The following is a 21,704-nucleotide window of genomic DNA, read 5'->3' on the forward strand; positions in this document are numbered from 1 at the left end:
TTCTCTTAAAAACATTTATTAATTACAGTGAAGAAATCTAGCAGATACTATCTTAATCAAAGTTAACATTACCAAGAATAGGACAAATCAAAATCATGCTACCTGATAGGATACAGTAAGAACCTATCACTTCTGAGAAATTCCAGTCGAAGATGCATAACTTAAATCCAATCACCAAACATCAGACAAACCCAAATTGACTGATACTACAAAATAACTGCGGCAGTCATCCAAAGTATCAAAGAAAAAAAAGTCAAAGTTTATCATTATTTTTAATAACTTCATTTTTTAAACAGCTTTACTGAGGTATAACTGATATATAAAAAACTTCACCTATTTAATGCAAACAACTTCATGAGTCTGGACATATGCACGTACCTGTGAAACCATCACCACAATTAAGGTAACATACCTATCACCTCTAAAGTTTCCTTATGCCTCCTAAATAGGGTCAGATATTAGCTGATCAATAATCTACTTTAACATAAAAATAAGACAGAGCTAAATGTTTATGTCCAATTTCAAGGTAAAGCACAAAAATTTCCTCCACTAGGCAGCTGCTCTCCAAAACCCTTTATGATAAACTATAAATCCTTTAATATTACATTTAAACATCACTGTAACCTTGGCTCTAAGCCTCTTCTAAAATCTCTCTCTTTTAGATAAGGATCTGAATACCATTTTTAAAAAATCCTAAAACAACTTACACCCTCTTAATCCACCCCACTCTCCATAGAGCAGTGAACAAGTACTTTGAAAAAGAACATATGCTTCTGCCAGTTTCTTAAGAAAGGCAAATCCTTTTGAGTCTTCAAAAACAAGTAATGTATCAATACATACAATTTCCCAGCCACAGCTGATAATCAATTCAGGTAAAAAAAGAATTATAGAACAACAAAATAATTCATTTAGTTCATCTGAAACAAAAAAACAGCCCTAAACAAATAATAGGTAATCAAAGGAAGGCTGAGTGATGCGGAACAGCACAGATGTTAGACTGATAATAGAGTAAAATAAAAAGGTAAGAGGATATTTTAAGCGTAGGATTTAGAGCAGGGTAAAATTCTGGGGAGTTGTAGAAGATTCTAAATTGGAAAATGTCATGCTTTAGATTCTAATGTAAACAATGAGGTAGCAGAATACTGTAACCATTATATTTGGGTTATTACAGAAAAGGGGAAATTCAGCATAAGCATTTTAAACCTGAAAAATCTTATATATATATTTCATTAGACAGTGGTAACTATTATACCATCATCCTTTTCCTGCTCCATTTGTATCACTCAATAAGATCAGCTCCAAAGAGTTTTCTTTTTAAATCATGACCATGTGACTAACAACAGTCTCAGTTGTTTCTATCCATAGCAACACCATGGAATCATTAGCCTCTGAGGCTGCCTTTAGAGACTTGTTTCCATGACAACAGAGGCTATAATATTAACAGTGTCTCCAAGAACATTGCAGAAAATTGTAAATTCCTGTAAAATACTTGTACATATTTTAAAAGTACTTTTTCTATGGCACTATGAAATTGACAGCTTTTGGGAAAATGTTTTAGCAATCATTTTTAGAGATTCTTATTAAATTTTTTCATAGTTTTACATTTTAAATTCAATGTAAGATCTTAAAATTATGAAATCAGCTTTTAAAATGTAACAGATTTTCATTAAAGTGGTCTGAAGCCTTATTAGGTACACAACATTTATGACTATACACCGCCCTCTTTCATTGCCATTCATGCAACAATAAATGCCCCTGGCCTCTTCCTTAAGAAGGCAAATACTGCTGAAAAACTCTTCAAAAACAAGTAACATATCAACACACACAATTTCCTAGCCACAGCTGATAATCAATCCAGCTGTAGCAACCAGTTCAGTATCTGTTCAGGAACGTATACTGAGTGAGTGAGCCCACATTTATTAAATTGCATTCTGCTTAAAATAGCTCAAGTGGTTCTTATGTGTGCATATGAATCCCGACTGATACAGGAAGAGTCAGAAAGGACAATTAGGCTTCTGTGATAATCCAGATTCTGGAGAGGTCATCAGTGGCTTGGTGAAAATGGACATGAGTAGTCAAATTAAGATAGATTTTGAATATACAACTAACGTTATCTGGTGACTAATGGGAAACTGGGAGTCAGGAAGAACTATTAAGAATAACACCCACAACATCTATTAAAAATGATCTTTTACATCATAGATTTAAGTATAAAAGATTTGCAAGGCTATCTGAATACATTTTAAAATGTTGTCTCATTAAATTATTTATTAAAATGATTTTCATAGTATAAGATGAAACTGAAGAAAGATAACTGAAACCATACTACAGGATAATTTATAATTGTTGTATCTTACATAACATGTTATATGAATGTGGTAAACTGAACTTAGAATATACACCAAGATTCAATAAGGTCTAAATAAATGTATACCACATTTAGGGAAAATGAAATATGTGAATTAGCAAATCTTTTGTTAATATCTTAGATAACAAGGAAAAGTAATTACTCTTGTGCCACTGCTGGTCAATAAGTACTTTATTTTGTTTTTGTATGGCATAGTTAATATTCTTAATCCAAGTTCCTTTTTTTAAAGATCTCCTATGCTGTAATGAGATATGCTTCTCTGATCAAATGTCAAAGAAGCTATCTGAAAAGGGGGCAGAAAACAGAAAAAAACCCAGCAAGCCTTTTGCATGTTTACAGAAGAATAAAATACAGCACGGTAGATTTATCAAAACTCTCCTTGGGAATCACTGTACAACAGGAGTCTAGTATCTTTAGAATAAAGGTATTTTTCATTATTTAAGTCTGACTATTTGATTCAGATGAATTTTTCTGGGCCACAGTTACTGTAAACAGATAGCTTCAATATAAACTGGTGCAGGGAGAAAAATGTTATTTGAACAAGCTGCATGTGACATCCACATCATAATTATCTCAGAAGCAAACATCAATAAACCAGGTACATTTTAAAACAAATCACTAATGGTGTTAAATTACAAAGTTTTGATTTTAAAATAACAAAGGGGAGATAAGAAAATAGATCTAGTGATTAATAATCCTATTATAGAAACATGGGTACAAATTTGTTACTTCACACAGATCACCTAGTTCATGAATCTATTTCTGCTTACAAGATTCATGATACTGAGTTAAAGTTTATCATCCTTTTATTATGAAAAGATGGTATTCTATCAGCATTCAGCTCATCACTTTGTACTGGTAGAAGGATGAGTCAACAACCACTAATAATTTAAAGTAAAGAGACCTTAAACTTGGATTTAAAGATATGGTTACATAATTAACAAGTAGGTGTAAAACTACGAATTGCAATATACTTTAACCTGATTTTTAAACCAGAATATGGTTAGAGAAACCTGCACAGCCATGGACTTCATTGCTTACTAATGTAAAATGGGCTCTCAATGCTTCCTAGTAATCATGCATTTACCCTGTTCTATTCGTTCTTCTAGAAGTCCCTAATGATTCCATCCCCTGTTGACGTTCTACTATTCTTCGACCATTTAACTGTTTTCAGCCATACTGACCTCCCTGCTGTTCTCCAAATATCCTAAACATGTTCTGGTCTCAGTCTTTTATTTACTAGTTCTCTGCCTAAAATGCTTGTGCCCCACGTATCCACATGGCTCAATTCCATTACTTCTTTCAAGACTTTATTCAAATATCAAATATACATAGCAGATATTACTAAAAGATTTTTCTGTGTGCGTGGTTAGCCACTACCAATGAGAAGGTGTTCAAAATGTTCTATCATTTGATGAACTTAGGACAGAAGACTCAAAAATATAAAAATGCTAAAAAATTGCCAGTGTCATGTTTTTCTCTATCTAGCAATAGCTAATTGCCTCATAATGTCCTATTTGAAAATAAGTATGTCTTGCTTGAGTATATTTGCTCAACAATTTTTCATCTTTTTTTAAGATTTTATTTTTAAGTAATCTCTACAACCAACGTGGGGCTCAAACTCACCACCCAACATCAAGAGTGGCATGCTCTTCCAACTGAGCCAGCCAGGTGCCCAGGTGCCCCCCTTCTCTTTTTAAAACTGCATTAGGAAGTATTTCTCACAGCTTATATTTAAAAACCGTGGTGCCCATCTTCCAAACTTCTAGGTTCTACTAATTTCAACTTGTCCCTAGGTCCCTACCACATGTGGCAGCTGCTTCCTGTGATTACTATCTGTTTTACTTTGGTATTCTCACTTTTCCTTTTCAGTTCTCCAATTCTTTTTTGAGCACCCCCCCCCCATTACATTCTGTTAATATAGTTGCTGTGGTTCTTGTTTTCCTGGCTGGACCCTGTCAAGGTTACCAATCCTCTGGCTAAAACATAATTCTTTATCATTCTATGATTAGATTGCTTCTCCTGCCTCTAGATTCCTTATTAAAAAAAAAAACAACAGAATATTTTGTGGAACTAATGATAATGGTGGTGATGAAGCTGGTAATGATGATTATCAGGTATTATCAAGCCTTTGCTTATACTCTTCTCATTTAATTCTCACTAGATTTTGATGTGGATAACACTTGCCACCTATTTTCTATAGGTGGAGGAAAGAGACTCAGAGAATTTAGGTGTATTTGTCTAAAGTGCCACAGACAGTAAATGGCAGAAGAGATTTAAACTCAGGCCACCATCCTCTAAAGACAGTTTGCTCAACCAGTATGCTACACTGTCTTTTTAAAATACTTCAAAAAGAGTTATTTTAATCCTTATTGTTACTATCATATTTTACTGCAAAGACAATATATAATACCCCAAAACAGAAAAAGAATACTTCTTCAATCCTTAGCTCAAGGATTGGCAAACATTTTCTAAAAAGGGCCAAATAATACATATTTTAGACTTTATGGGCCGTGTTTCTGTGTTGTAACTACCCAACTTTGGTTTGTAGAAGCTTGAAAATAGCTATAGGCAATATACAAATAGACACGGCTGTGTTCCAATAAAACTTTATTTACAAAAACAAGTGGCAGGCTGGATTTGTGCTGACTCCCACCCACTTTGGTTATTTAAAAAAGAAAAAAAGGCTGATAAGATCAGTGAAGAAAATAGAAAATGACTTTAAGATACTCAGGCTAGTTTGTATTAACTCCAATTGCTTTAATGTCTTGCAATGCTTTATCTATGATAATAAAAATATGCAACTCCTCCCATACGATCATGGAAATGAGAATAAAAAAAGCAAATAATACATACGGAAATTTCAAGTCTCATCTATGGTTCTTTAAAATATTTTTACAAAAAAGGCCTATGTAATAAAGCAGTGTTCTTATAACTGAAGGAATTTAGGCTCTATACTGTACGTAGCCTTTCAGTTTGGGAAGTGATTAAAATGACATGATTTTTGTTCTGCTTCCCATTCCTACCCCCCTCCAAAATCCTGCTTATGGTATTTAGTATAGATGAAGCAATTAATTCCTAAGATTGGTATGCATCTTGTTTATTTTACCTCTTGCTTTCAAAATACTTTCAAATTGATTTCTTTTTCAAATTTGTAACACTTTGATACATTAGGTGGTTTTACCAAGATCAGTCAGAGTTAAATACAGAAAAATGAGCCTAGGTCTCTTTTGATCCAAATCTCAGATTATATCTCTATTTATTTCTCTCAGGACCAACAAAAAATCTGTAAGGCAATCAATTGGTCCTATTCTGTCATAACAGTAACTGCTTCACACTCCAGAGCTGCCTGAAATCAGCAGCCACAATTTAGATTTCACAAAAACTAAAAAATATTGTTCAGAAATAGGATTAAATTGGGGTTTACTAAAGGATAAAGAATTAATAGGCAGGACTCCTTTTAAGAGGTAAGGGAGAAAAATCTTTTAAACACATTTATCTAGAGGCAGAAGTAGTTGTGTTTAGGCTTTCCTAAAATTCCACTACCTCCAGATGTCATTGCCAGTTGGTTTATACTTGCACAAAATAGGTCCAGTCTTTTTTGATTGATTTGCATATGCCCGTAAAATTATTACATCAGCTGGTTTATTTAAAGTTTGTTAAATAAGGTGATAATTGTAGGCTACTGTTCTCCACATGGTCTGAACAACTATTTTTACCTTTATAAATTTTAAATTTTGATATAAAAATGGAGGACTGAAATGTAATCTACATTAGAGTGCCAGGAAGTACAAAGAATAACACAGAAAAAAATCTTTAAAGAAAATGAATCTAAGTCAAATTTTAATAAGAATTTAAATTCTTCATATGTATAATACTTCATAACACCTCATATGTATAAGTAATCCAAAGTAATTTGGATTACTTTTGAAATATACATGATTTTACAAAATCTTGTAGTGTAGACTTTTTTTAATTAAAAAATTTTTTTACAGAATTTTAAGCCATAGTTCTATATAAAAATCGCTTGGGAAATTTACAGTGGCCAAACCATACTCAGAAGCTCCAAACTTCCTTATAGCCAGCATCAGATTAAATGAAAATAAACAAGTATATAACATTTGTTTATTAGTTCAACAAATATTTATCAAGTGCATTCAACATGCTAGGCTCTGGGGATACAAGAAAATACACATCTTGTACTATCAGCTCTTGTGATGCTTATGGTTCAGCAGCTAATATTAAACAAATCATTACCAACTGATTACCTGAAATAAATTGATTATGGTTGTGATAAGAGGTATGAAGTACAAATGTCATGAAAACAAACACTGCTTGAAAATACAGGCAAAAATGTTACAAAGGCTGAATATCTTATACTGACCCCATGAGAAGTGGATAATTTTTCAGCACTGTTATTAACACATTATTTTAAAGGTTAACTTTAAAATTTGTTTGAATATATTAAAAATATGTAAGCTGCAGCTTGTGAAATTTCTTTCTACCTATTTGTCCTTGACAAAAGGGCCATCTAACAATCATGACACTATACAGAAGTTACAAAGATGAATACAACACATTTCCTATTTATAAAGAGCTTATATATATAACAAATTTCATTAATTTAGTTTTTTAAGCTATAGCCAATCTAATCTCCATTAAGATATTAATTTTTTAATAGGCTTTATTTTTTAAAGCAGTTTTTAGGTTCAAAGCAAAATCGAGCAGAGTTGCCATATAGCCTATGCCCACACACATGCATAGCCTTCCCATTATCAACATTTACCTCCGGAGTGGTACATTTGTACAAATGATGAACCTACACTGACACATCACTATTATCCAAAGTTCAGGGTTCACTCTTGGACATTCTATGGGTTGTAACAAATTTATAATGACATTTACCTACCAATATAGTATCATACAGAATTGTATCACTGTTCTAAAAGTCCTCTGTGCTCTACCTATTCATCATCATTCTTCCCTAACCCTTGGCAACCACTGATCTTTGTACTGTCTCCATAGTTTTGCCTTTCCCAGAATGTCATATAGTTGGAAGGATAGGGTATGTAGCCTTTTCAGATTGGCTTCTTTCACTTGGTAATATCCATTTAAGGTTCCTCCATGTCTTTTCATTTCTTTTTAGTGATAAATAAATTCCTCTGTCTGGATATACCAGAGTTTATTTATCACATTTTGGTTGCTTGCAAGTTCTGGCAATCATAAATAAAGGTGCTATAAACATGTGTGCAGGTTTTCATGTGGACATAGGTTTTTAACACATCTGGGTAAATATCAAGGAGTGCAATTGCTAGACTGTACGGTCAAATTGGCATTTTTAAAAGGCTTATATAATCAGTGTAAACAATTATTTTTTGTTTAATCTTCACCTCTACACTTTTCTAAAGTGTCCTACTGTACAAATTACTGGGTCTTAAACATCGTTGAACAAATTTTTAGTGGAACATATAGGTTCCCTATATGTGGAACATATAGGAACATATAGGTAAGAAATTCCACAATATTCTTCAAGTGAAAAGGGAACAATTAATTTTAAAATCTCTTCATGGTATCAATCTTAACATTTAGCTTTAGTGGCCTTTGGGCGGGCAATTAAACTTTGCCAACAGGCAGCATCTCACAACCAGTATAAAAGAATTTTTATCCTAACCTTGGTTTCTTGGTTAGTCAATATCCAAAGGAGACTATTTCTAACTATTCACCTAGAAATATCCTATCAGAGTCAGCATTTCCAAAGTAGTTTAAGAGGGCTGTCTACCTACTTTCTATATATTCTACTTTAATACAAAGGCATTATATTGCTGAATATAACCAACTTCATTCCTTAGAGATGAAGAAAAATACATAAATTTGATCTCATTTCAAATTACAACTTCAAAATACAACTATCATTAGGCATGAGTCTAAATGTATGAAACATGTATAGAGGAAGGTTAGGCCATATCAGAATGGTCCAAAGTGGAGATGTCTTGATGTGACTACTTAGACCTGCTGCCTGGTGGGGAAAAAGCAGCAGATAAATGGCTTTACATGATGTACCATATGCCTCTGTTTGCCTGGTAAATCTATATTTATGCCTGTTGTCCCACTTTAATTATTAACAGTTTTCTCTTTCCATCAAAAGTACTCTAGTTTGGTAGATGAGTTACACAGTCATCCTAACTATAGGGAAATTGGTTTCTCTTTTCTCTGTCTCACCTCCTCATGAGTATCTCTTCCCAGAGGGTTAAATAGGAAGAGAATCATCAGTTATAGGATCAGAGTAACACTAGATAAAGTGTGATATATGTTTCATAGAAGGTCTAAGGAAGAAATTCAGATAGATAAAAAAATTTATAATAATAAAGAATCAGACAGTATTGAATGCTATAAGGAAACAATTTTTTAAAGGTAAGAAGACAGTAATGTTTGGAGTGAAAGAGTACCTGCAACCTTAGGTAAGAATCTTGGCAGGCCCTGTGAAAAGGCACAGATAAGGAGATATCTAAAGGCAGTGAGGGAATGAACCCTGAGAATATCTAGGGGAAAGAGTGGTCCAGGCAGAGAGAAGGGAACATCAAGATAAAGGCTCTTAGATGGCCACATGTGGTATATTTGAGGAACAGGAACAAGGCCAGTACAGCCGGAGCAGAGTAAGTGAGGGAGCAGTAGCAAACAACTGGATGTACTGCCAGGGCGAGGTCATACCGGTGTTTTGGTCTGTGGTTAAGAAGGATTTAGAATTTTATTATAATTTGGATCAGAAGCCATGGAAGGGTTAAAAATAAGGTACCAATATTCTGAAAGGATGATGCTGGCTGATGGGTGAACAGACTGTTGAAAGAATAGAGACAGGGAGACCAGTTAGAGGTCTACTGCTGTAATTCAGGCAACAAATGAAATAATTGAAACTAGTAGTTGTGGAAATTGTAAAAAGTGGTCAGATCATAAATATGTCCTGGACATAGAGCCAACAGGATTTGCTGTGTGGACCAAAGGAAAAAATAATAGAAAATGATTCCAAGAGTTTCTATCTTCAGCATCTCAGTGAGTGATGATGAAAGAAGACGATGGGGAGAACAATCAAACTAGAGACTTGTTTTTGACATGTTAACTTTCAGATACTTAATCCAAGTGGAGATACTAAATAGGAAGTTAGATATACAAGTCTAGTGTGCAGGATTAGCTCTGGGCTAAAGATACAAATACTGATGTTGTTTAAAGGCACAGGACTGTATAAGATCACCTGAAATGTGAGTATAAAAAGACAGAAGTTCAAGGACTAAGCCCTGAGGCAATCTAGAATTTAGTGGTAGAAAGAGGTGGAGGCTACTGCAAAGGAAACTGAGTTTGGGAAAATACTGGAAAGGTAGTGTTCAAGAGTCAAAGGTGAAAGGAATTAAAAGGAGGGAACAGTCAATTTTGTAAAAGCTGCTGTGTGGTCAACTAAAACAAAAACCTTGAACTGATCATTGGATTTGACAATCCATTCCAAAAGAAGATTTTTTGGTTGGTTGTTTTAATGAGAAGTATTATAGGAGGTATATATGCTGATGAGAATAATTCAGTAGAGGGAGAAAGATAACACAATGAAGAAGAGAGAATTTCAGAAGTCCCTGAATAGTCAAAGGAACTAAGAAGTGAAGGGTGAGCTGTAGGAACACAGATGGATCATTCATTTTAACAGGCTAGAATATAGAGTAAGATCATAATTCAGAATGAGGGCCAGGAAGCAAGTATTGGAAATTTAATGTGCAGCTTTGGAGCCAGTGTGGAGGAGGCAGAGTTGCAATTAACCAAGGTTAAATCTTACCAATGAAGTGACAGGGGGGCAACAGTTAATGAAAGACAGCACTTTTAGTCATGGACCAAGGAATTTGAGCAAGGCAAAGAGGGAAGTGAGAGCATGAAAGGAGTGATAGGTAAGAGAAAGCTGGGCTGAAGGTCTTCAGAAGATAAATTTAAAAAAAAATCACTGTAATGGGGAAGTGAGCTAAAAAGAAAGTAAGTACTAGTCAGATAGTTTGAAATGCTTGCAACTGAGATTTTGTTAAGTGGTACGGTCAATGGTAATGAGGTCTTAAATGTAACTATTTAAGCGGGTCACCCAAGTGAAAGAAAAGACAAGATTCCTAGTGGTAAGGATATCAAAGAATTGAGAAGTCAAGATTTTGGATAGATCACACAAGGATACTGAAAATCACTAAGAATAATTACAGGAATAGTGGGCAGAGAAAAGATAGTAAACCAGGTGTTCAAATCATCAATGAGTAGGAGTGACTGAGAGAGATGCAGATGACTAGAAAAGGAGGGGAAGTGGAAAATATCATCTGATGGCAACTACATTTTTTTTTAAAGAGAGAGGAAATACAGTCATCCATAAATATCAATGATAAGCAAGGAAGACAGATAAAATTTCTATTTTTTGCGAGGGGTATAGAACAAAACAGTATCCTCAAGGAAATGCCAGGTGTCCATGAGAGAAAAAAAGGGTGAACCATCACAGAAGAGTCTGAGGATAAAGGGAATTTTGCTGATGACAAACTGGGAGCTCCAAAGGGCAGACTGAAAGGGCTTGGAAGGTCAGAGAAAAATGGGAGTTTAAAACCGATTAGAGATATATGAGAATCACTCAGAGGTAAGGAAATGAATGAGAGTGGTCTGGAAGGTTTGGACTTTTTGGGGTGATTAAAGGTAAAAGGATATACAGTATAAAATTAGTCCTGATGGTATACCTAGGAAACTTCAAACTTAGTTGTCTACTTGTGACTCATTTAAAAATTTGCAAAAGGGAGTGTTGGGAGGAGAGGAAAAGTCAGGGAACTGGTGGTCTCACCAAGAAGTGAGGTGCTCTCTGGGCCCTCTTCCCCTTAAATCCTACAATTAAAGATACTGAGGTTTGGAGTTCTTAAAAAAGTGCATGGCTGTACTTACAGTTAACTTATTCAGTCAACACTACTTTACTGAATGTTTGAATAAACTGCACTACCCTAGGTGCTGTAATTCCTAATTATCTATATTTGAATTTGTTCAAGGACTACCAAAAGTTAAGTAATATAAAAAGAAAATAATAATATAATGAGGTAATAGCTGCCAGGCACTATTCTAAGTATGATACATATATTAAATCACTTAATACAATTAACTCATGAGGTTGATACTATTATATTCATTTTTGGACCATATGTCCAATGCACAGCTCTACAAAATTAAATCCTTTTTAATCTAGAATGCATCTTTTTAGGACAAATAGTATTCTTTTTATACAAATTAGCTTATATATTTTTCCACACATGGGTATCTGAAAAGTATTTTCCTGCATTTTAATGTAGGACAGGGTTTCTCCTCTTAAAAAGACTATTCAATTCTTATTAAAATTTTATTGTTCTACTTCCAATTATGACACGTCATCATGTCCATTCCATTCACTCCTAAGAAAAGAACTTTGTTGTTTTCAGCTCAATTTGGCATGTCAGTTGTTCAGGGGAGGGCGGAATCTTGTTTGACTATTTATAATGATCCATGTTAGGAATTTTTGAGTAGTCCAAAATATAGGCACAGCTGCTAAACACACATTCAGAGTGACCTACCACTTCACAGCTGTTCAAAGTTTATAGGACTACTATACTCATTAATAAACACTGATACCACCAAGAAGGAAAAACTTTTTACCTAGGGGCTAATCAAGTAGCAAAGACTAGAAATGCTGGAGTTCTTTAAAACCCTCATGAAATATAAAAATTGGTCCTAACTGGCATAGAGGTGAGTGTGCTAAATAGAACAGGGCAGACTGGCACTAAGTGATCCTAAATGCAAGAATAGAGGGAATTCTGAGGTAAAGAAACGAGGAAGGTTTGACAACATGTAGGCCCTTTTTTTCTGTAATAATTATTCAAAATTAAGAACATTAGTATGAAGCACAAAATAGAAAAAACTTACACCAAAGTATAAAATTTAGAAACTCCTCTTAATTTAACATTAAAAAAAAAGGCCCCCCCAAAACAAAAACAACAACCCAGGGGCACCTGGGTGGCTCAGTCAGTTAAGTGTCTGCATTCAACTGAGGTCAGGATCTCAGAGTCTTGGGATCAAGCCCTGCATAGGGCTCCCTGCTCAGTGGAGAGCCTACTTCCCTCTCTCCCTCTACTGCTTCCCCTGCTTGTTATCTCTCTTTCTCTCTCTCTCTGTCAAATAAATAAATAACTAAAATATTTAAAAAAAAAAAAAGGCAATCCAAGTGAACTTCTGGGATATAACCAAATGACAAAAATGAGAAACAGTTTGTAAGCTGTACAGTTATCATCACTGTGTGGGGACACAGAGGGGTGAGGAAATCAGGTGCTGAAGGAAATACGAAGAATGGAGGGGAGGAAAAGGGAGACAGAGAAAGAAATGGGCTACTGTGAGGAACTAAAGGCAGTGGTGAGGGAAGGAAAGTGGATCCAAGAAAAATAGGTACCCAGGAGGTTTAGGATTAGGTGTTATATTTTGGAAGGCCATAAACTAACAAGGTTTTGGTGACTGAAACGGAAAATGATCAATTCCATAAACATTTATTGAGCACCAACTATATGCCAAGGCCTATCCTAGAAGCTGGGGGTCTTACAGAAGTTTGTAACCACTTAGCTTCCTTAACATTAAAAAAAAATTAATGACTTCATACTAAATTCCAGATATTACAGTAGAACCTGGCACATAATCTGAGTTATGAATGTGAATATTTCCAACACACAGGCAATTTAAATGAATCTCTAAATAAATTTTCTTTTTATTTATAGAGGATACTTGGGGGTTATTAAATCAGAGTAATGACTTTCAAATTAATAAAACTTGATTTAATAGCAATTCTCCAAACTGCTAAAAGTATCATGCTGCATAGTTACAAGGAATTAGATTCAAACTTAATCTTGCTATTAAATCTTAGAAAAATATTTCTAACAACATAGGAAAGCTGGTAATCATTGCTGCTATTTATCAATCACAGAACAAAACACTATCATAGTACTATCTTCACAGATACGTAGTAAATGCTCAGTAAATTATGAAATTTCATTAATCTACCTTGTTTTTAACAATATGCAAATCCTTCCGGTGCTACAAATTAAAAACTGCCAGGCACGAGTCAGTAGATGAAACAGAAAAATGTAGTCTAGCATCAGTCAAGATCCAAATCTGTCTAATGTTCTATCTTGGTTCTATCATATTTTGTCCAGTAAAGTGAATTCCAGTGAATTACAACAAAAGACTTGGATATATAAAATATCTAACTCATCAGTTAGAAAAATATACAGAATGAAAAACAGTATGATGGTACTTCAGAGCAGGAGAAATAAAAGCTAAAACCTTTGACCTAATGTCTATACTTCTAGAGATGAAATACAAAGGTAATGAAAAAGACAAGTAAAAAGAAGTATGAAAGAAATAAAAACTAAGTCATTTATCAGTACAACAAATGATCTGAACCAAATGGGAGGAAAATAAAATTTTAAATGGCTTTGCAGGATTAATTGTGAATAGAGTTTTTATTGAAATTATGACTACTTAGTACAATACAAAAGCAGCTTTTTCTCCAACTCCTAAGTAATTATAATGTAATTCTGTGGTTTCAACAGTTTTATATGTGAACTATTTTGCTTGCCTTTTCACTTGTACGCCCCTAATAAGATTATATATCAGTGGTAGTGTATATGTATACATATACAGTACTGTGTACTTATATAAACTACATGTGAGTTTTTAAAAAGTTTTTAGCACATTTTTTATTGACAATAGAAAATATCATTTAATATTAATCTATTATGAATTAACAACAAGCCTTAGTCTTTGCATCCCTTTTTGATATGTATAATTGTAGTCAAAATCAAGTTAGTTAAATTCTTCAGGCAGTATTCAATCTAAGAGTTAAATCATATCATTGCCTCTGAAGTTTTGTTTAAAACTAACATCAGTGCCTACAAAAGAACAATTAATGACTCTCCCTAGCCCAGTAATTCCATTTCTCTCACACGTTAGAAAAATAAGTACAATTTCTTACTTAAGAAATTTGACAATATTTTAAAATCAAAACTATTGAAAGACAATTCTAGTAACCAAAAGCAAGAAAGAAGCTGTTGACAGTTTACATTTATTGTGCTGCTTCTAATTATTAAAAAAAGATGGTTTTAAAGAAATTTATTCTAAAAGGCACTAGGCTATGTGTATAAATTTTATTAAGTATTATTGACGTCAAAGGACAAAAGCAATCTCTCCTTGTTTTTAAACTAGACTACTTCTTATGCTTTCATTTTTACCAAAGTTTAAGACATACCTATAGAAAATATTTTAAAATATGAATAGTCCCCCAACCTCCTTTAATGCCAAATAAATATTTCACTTAACTTACTATTAATTTTATATTTTCCCCATTATTTTTAATACTCATTTCCTCAAAAAGATTTGGTTTTACATGATTTTTTTTTAATTTGGGAAGATTTTTAGTGCTTGTCTAAAAAAATATTTGTACAATTGTGTAATTACATAAGCTTAATGCTTTTAAATTAACCCTAGATAATATATATTTATAGAAATGGAAGGATTCATTAAATTCTTTGAATAAACCATAATTTAGTATAACTTTATAGGTATATAGCAACAGTCAACTGTATTCAATTTATTCTCAAAACACTAGAAAATAAAAATCTTTCTATATCTTCTGTTTCTTTACCATAGCAATCTTCTTAAGGTTATCTAATGACATACAGAGAAGCTAAAGAGGTTTTGTGTTTTTTTGTTAGACATCAGACTTTATAGCATTTAACAGTCTAAAAACAAGGAGACAAGCATTATTAATTTACATTGTAATTTATATATCAATGGTTTGTAGTTTTAGAGAAGTCCCTCAACAGGATCAGAGACTGTTTTGTTTGGTATTACATAAGAACAAAAGAGAAAATATTTTTTGTTTCCCCTTTCATGCTAAAGACCTACATAGATGGACTGAAAACATGTATTTCTGAGCATCCAAGGTTTCAGTGCATAAGACTATATTTTTAATAATAAGAAATCTCTATTAATACATTTGCAAAGCAAACGTAAACCAAAATATATTGAAAATAATTTCAACAAGTGGTATGTTACCTGGGTGGAGCTGGTGGCTACCGAGATGCAGTCAATAAAGCTGTGTCTTCGAGTGAAAAATGCAACTATCTGCTGCCAGCGTGAAGGTTCTGGCTCAGCTTGCAGTTCATCTGATGAACCCTTTTTTGCCCAATGTTTCTGCTTTGGGCCTACTGAGCCATGGCTAGAGCTAGTATTGCCTCCTCGACTGGCGCGAGAGTATAGAAGTGTGTTGTTCCCGAAAATGTAATTCATCTCTGCAGCCCTGCAGGTGGTTGCCAAGCAGTCTTACTTCTCTACCAGCTGCTGAGTGGTGAATGATCAGTAAAAACTGCAGCTAGAATTACAGCAGCATCACTTGCAGATCAGGGAAAATAAAAACCTTGAGAAATGATGCTCATTTTCTCTGTAAATTCTTCCCATGAAAGAGCTTGTATCTTCCCTCTGTACCTGTTAGTTGTATGATGGCTGAGTTTTTATTTGCAGACAAAAAAGACGGCATAAGGTTGATGTCTTTCTCATGATTATTTTTTCACCAGCGTCTGCAGGAACCAAAAGCTGTTCTTTTGTTAGCTGATAACTAGACGGAATGAAATCCAGGAAGTGAGGTCGATTAGCAGGTAAAGAAGGATGTTATAAACACTGGACTACCAACACCCTTTGGGGCTGCCTGATTTCATGCACAGGGTACAGAAACCCTGGATTATGAAGTTTCAATCACAGTCTGTAGTAAAATCCAGTGGCATCTTCACCGCTTAAGTAATTATAAGTATGAACTGAATTTAAAAATACAAGAGGATTCTCTTGCCAATAGTTCTGATTGTTTAAATAATTTTACTGAAGGAGCCTTTGTCATTCACATATAAATTTCCACATTAGGAAGGAGCTCACATTAATTAGGTTCCAAGTTTTTAAAAGGTACTATTTACATTCAACTCTGAGGATCTAATGCTAGAGGAAAATCCATTTGTAATGTGGCATGATCATTTATGTAATACATTGGTTCTTAATGCTTTGATAATTGAGTCTGGAGACAGAAACAGATTAATCAGCAAAATAAATATTTGGCTTCCAGAACTTTTGTGATAAAAAAAGAACTGTTAAATTATCACCATCATCTCTCTCATATATTATAAACACTTAGATTAACAAGTTATGAATTTTTAAAAATGCAAAAGAATTAAAGGTAAATTTTTTGTTTTATAACCAGCAAAGCATGTTTTATCCAACACTATATAAATAATACTCTGGGGTTCACTAAATAATATTGTTTGATTGCTAGACAGACATTTTCTAACATCTAATATCTAGGTCTGTGTTTCTCATCATAGTAGTCTACCTCAGAATCACCTAGGATGCTGGTTAAAAATGCAGACTGGTATCCCCTCCTCACCAGAAATTTTTAGGGTAAGAGGGATTTGAAATTTTCATTTTTTTTAAAGATTTTATTTATTTATTTGACAGAGAGAGACACAGCGAGAGAGGGAACACAAGTAGGGGGAGTAGGAGAGGGAGAAGCAGGCTTCCCGCGGAGCAGGGAGCCCGATGCAGGGCTCGATCCCAGGGCTCTGGGATCATGACTCGAGCCGAAGGCAGATGCTTAACCGACTGAGCCACCCAGGCGCCCCTTGAAATTTTCATTTTTAAAAAGGCCCTTAAGTGACGCTTAAGCAACCTCAAGTTTAAGTTAGATTTCTAACTCTGCCCTGTTAACACTGCTACATTAGTATATAATATATGGTTGTTTTATTTTTATTATTTTTTAAAGATTTTATTTATTGGGCGCCTGGGTGGCTCAGTTGGTTAAGCGACTGCCTTCGGCTCAGGTCATGATCCTGGAGTCCCGGGATCGAGTCCCACATCGGGCTCCCTGCTCAGCGGGGAGTCTGCTTCTCCCTCTGACCCTTCTCCCCTCTCATGTGCTCTCTCTCTCTCTCTCTATCTCATTCTCTCTCTCAAATAAATAAATAAAATCTTTAAAAAAAAAAAAAGATTTTATTTATTAAGTTGACAGAGAGACACAGTGAGAGAGGGAACACAAGCAGGGGTTGTGGGAGAGGGAGAAGTAGGCTTCCCGCAGAGCACGGAGCCCGAGGCGGGGCTCAATCCCAGGACCCTGAGATCATGACCTGAGCCAAACGAAGGCAGACGCTTAACGACTGAGCCACCCAGGCGCCCCTATATGGTTGTTTTAAAACAATATATGAATAAAAATGCTACTTGATAATTTACTAATGGTTGAGTAATTTAGTTTTTAAGTTGATATAAGCACATCACAAATCCCAACCTCAGCCATATACTTTTTTTTTTTGAAGATTTTATTTCTTTATTTGACAGAGAGACACAGCGAGAGAGGGAACACAAGCAGGGGGAATGGAAGAGGGAGAAGCAGGCTTCCCGTGGAGCAGGGAGCCTGTCAGCCATATACTTTCTCAGATGTGGACTGACTAAAAATCTTGCTTACTATGTGCTTACCACACCAACTAAATGTAGTCTATTAGAAAATAGTATTGGCAAACTATGACCTCCGGAACCATTGCAAATCCTGCTTCAGCAAGCAAAGATGCTAATAGCCTCTCTCTGATTCCATCCCTAAGATATAGACACATGCCCAAAAGGGTTGCAAGTCATGTGGGACTCTTGAGAGCTAAGACGCTTTGTGACAGAGATTATAGCACAAAGTTTGGTGCTTCTTCCCAAGGACTCTGCAGATAGTAGTTGACAATATTGTGACCCTAGACAGATTGGTCCTGTCCATTTAGAGGTAAGGGAACAGGAAAACACTAAGGGTAAACAGAGAACTAAGAATTCTCTGAAGGAAAAAAATAAACCTCCTAAAAAAAAAAAAAACAAAACCAGTAATATGGACCAGGTATTTAATAAACAACTGGCTGGTGTGGTTTATACAAATGCTCCAGTAATTGGTTTGGAACCAAAAGATGTACCTTGCTGATCCATGTCTGATGAAAACCCGAGATGGGGGGAACCCTAGAACTGATACAGGTTCTGTTATTCTGGATTGGTATGGAAGATACTGTACACAAATGCTGAATGCAAATTTCCTACTCACATTGCAAACAATAATAACACAATGAATACTAAGCCATTTGTGTACACAGATTTCTTACCTAGGGAGCCAAAGAGCTCAAAAACAATCTAAAGCTTATAGGTGACTCCATCCCATATATCCTCTAAGTACTGGGAAAAGTGCTTTTCAATGCACAGATTTTCTAATCAAATCCACTGACATTAAGAAAGCAACTCTGAGTTTTGAGAAAGGCTTTTTTATGAAAATAACCCATTACCTGTCCTACAAAAATCCAAGGATTATCTCACCCATTGCCCAGTAGTCAATGCATGCATACAAAACCATATGTGTATTTAAATCACAAATGGTTTCATTTGATTTGATTGGGAGATGAAAGGTGACCAATTCTTCACTGATTTCTGCTTTAGAATAGCCCTACTTATATAGCAGAGCCAAAAAATAAACTCTATTCCATTAAAACAAAATTCAAGCTCATTATGGAACCTGGAAAGTCTATTTAAAATAATGAATTAAAAAACATATACTATGTCAAAATCACCGAATAACTATTAACATTTTAGTATGATTTAAGTATTTTTTTCTGTACAGTTTACTTTTCTCACAAAATGATAATACTATCTGTAAAAGAACTCTAAACCATAAAGCTTAGGTAAACTGAGTACATCCATTTAGTGGATAATTAGATAACCAAAAATATGATTATGAAGAATTTATAACTGTGAGAAATTTTAGGTAAAGCTTAGGTAAACTGAGTACATCCATTTAGTGGATAATTAGATAACCAAAAATATGATTATGAAGAATTTATAACTGTGAGAAATTTATTTTGTAACATTAAATGAAAAAGGACCATTCAAAAATATATATAGAATAGGTAGGCCCTCAATTATTTATCATTCCAAACTCACAAATAAACCCATAAGTCTTCAGGTATAGTAACAAAGGCAAGGATTAAAAAAATCTCAGTGAAAAGCTTAGAAGGTTGAGAGGAAAAACAATATTAAAATTCTAAAATACTAAAAAAAATTCTAAGTAATTACAAAGCTACTACACTATAAATGCAACATAACATGCATTTTCCTTACACTTTTATCTTTATGATCTGGCCTATTAAATTTCAAAATATACAACTGTACTAAGACTTGAAAAATTTTTTTCTACTCCATTTATTTAAACAAAACAAAAGACACGCAGTTCACCCGCTTTTCCCACTCCCCTGCCTCTTATAGCCACCAATCTTTTCTCCACGTTATAAAAGAAATCACTGGTGTTTGTCTTTCTCTGACTTATTTCACTTAGCATAATGCCCTCAAGGTCCACCCATGTTGTTCCAAATGGCAAAATTTCATTCTCTTTTACCACATGTACCCTATTTTCCTCATTCATTCTTCTGTTGATGGATTCTTAGTTGTTTCCATAGCTTGGCTACTGTAAATAATGCTTCAATGAACATGGGGGTGCATATATATTTTTTTGAATTAGTGTTTTCATTTTCTTCAAATAAATACAGAGAAGGAGATTTGCTGGATCATATGGTAGCTTTATTTTTAATTTTCTGAGGAACCTCCCATACTGTTTACCACAACAGTTTTACCAATTTACATTCCCACCAACAGTACATGAGGGTTTCCTTTATTGCACATCCTTGGCAACACTTATTATTTCCTATCTTTTTGTTAAGAGTCATTCTAACATTCTAACAGGTGTGAGGTAGTATCTTGTGGTTTTGATTTGCATTTCCCTGATGATTAATGATGCTGAGCATCTATGTTTTCATATATCTGTTGGCCATCTGTATGTCTTCTTTGGAAAAATGTCTACTCAGATCTTCTGACATTTTTAAATCAGTTGTTTGGTTTTTTTGCTACTGAGTTGAATCAGTTCTTTATGTTTTTTGGATATTAGCCCCTTATCAGATATGTGATTTGTCATTATTTTCTCCCATTAAGTAGTATGCCTTTTCATCTTGGTGGCATAGCTTCCTTGGCTGTGCAGAAGCCTTTTAGTTTGCTGTAGTCCCATTAGTTTGATTTTTGCTGCTTTTGCTTTTGGTGTCAGATTCCAAAAATCATCACCAAGACCTATGTGAAGCAGATTACTGCCTATGTTTTCCTCTAGGAGTTTTCTCTGAGGACGAGACTAAGCTGAGATGACTGATGACACAGATTGGTTATTTGCTTAGAGAAACTCTGCTCATATATACAAATCCCTTCTGTATGAGCACCATCTTGTGGCCAAATTGTATGCAGACTATAAGATTACCTTAATACACCAGGGTCATCCAAAAAAGATAAAATTCAACATTTTAATATATTCCAGAGATGTGAAAACAAAATTGATATCAAAAAGTACCCATTATATACTCAAAATGGGAAAGATTCTATTCAATAGGCATATATTTGCTTATGTCTATTTTTCTGCTACCCCATTTCTCACAATATCTGAAAAACTACCAACTACTGCTGGTGATCTCATTTGATAGTATGCTCAGTACTACTGGATGAAATGTATCCAGGCTAGGTGATATACTTATTTAAAATAATTATCTGTTCACATACTCTTCTATCTTCAATTTCAAGTCCTGCTTCACTATGTTTACTCTGCACATATTGGTTTGAACATATTTTCCCTGTCATTGAAAACGAAAGCCAAATATGAATTCTTTAATTTCCTCAATGATCAACGCAACATCCCCTACTAAGCAGTGCACCTAATGTCCTCCTTGTCAATTCGTCCTGAATTAAATCTATTTTGAAATAGGCTGGAGTTTTATTTGTTCAATTTACTCTTCTGACCATTTTTCCTAATTCCTAGCTCATTTTCAGTTTTAGGAATCTTGACACAGTTCTTATTATGATATACTATTATATTCATAACTGTTTAAAATCTAAACTTTCTTTAAAGATTTCTTACATACCACAAAAATTTACCCACTGCGTCCTTTTCTTCCACAGTAGAATTCTTCACCATTATATTGCCAATTTCTTCCTTGAAACTGCCCAGCACTGGCAAGAAAGTTTCCCTTTCGGAGTCTTAAATCATAATTACGTTTAGGCTAAATAAGGCCCAAATAAAGTAACTTTCAATCACTATCTTATTTCATTCATTATTTCAGTAATGAGAATCAGCACCAGTACTACAAGAACCTGACAGATTATTTCATAGCCCATTTCATGGTGGCAAACCCTTCAT

General features: G+C 34.3%; 1 protein-coding gene across 10 annotated transcripts in view; it reads right to left on the minus strand.

Annotated features, from left to right (window-relative positions):
• The window catches only part of DLG1 (discs large MAGUK scaffold protein 1), a 258,605-nt gene that overhangs the window by 125,751 nt on the left and 111,150 nt on the right, over positions 1–21,704 (minus strand). For 2 of the 10 annotated variants that reach the window (XM_073895216.1, XM_073895220.1), the window contains exon 1: positions 15,485–16,024. The exons of 7 other annotated variants lie outside the window; for them this stretch is intronic. In XM_073895216.1, the coding sequence (XP_073751317.1) occupies positions 15,485–15,718 (234 nt within the window). In that variant the 5' untranslated portion in view covers positions 15,719–16,024. Of the gene's footprint in view, positions 1–15,484; positions 16,025–21,704 lie in introns of those variants that run through there. One more of the 10 variants, XM_073895217.1, reaches the window with a different exon arrangement.

The sequence above is a fragment of the Callorhinus ursinus genome, unplaced genomic scaffold, assembly GCF_003265705.2.
Source record: "Callorhinus ursinus isolate GAN/ISIS: 27379988/994484 unplaced genomic scaffold, GSC_fseal_2.0 scaffold1, whole genome shotgun sequence".
Taxonomy (NCBI): domain Eukaryota; kingdom Metazoa; phylum Chordata; class Mammalia; order Carnivora; family Otariidae; genus Callorhinus; species Callorhinus ursinus.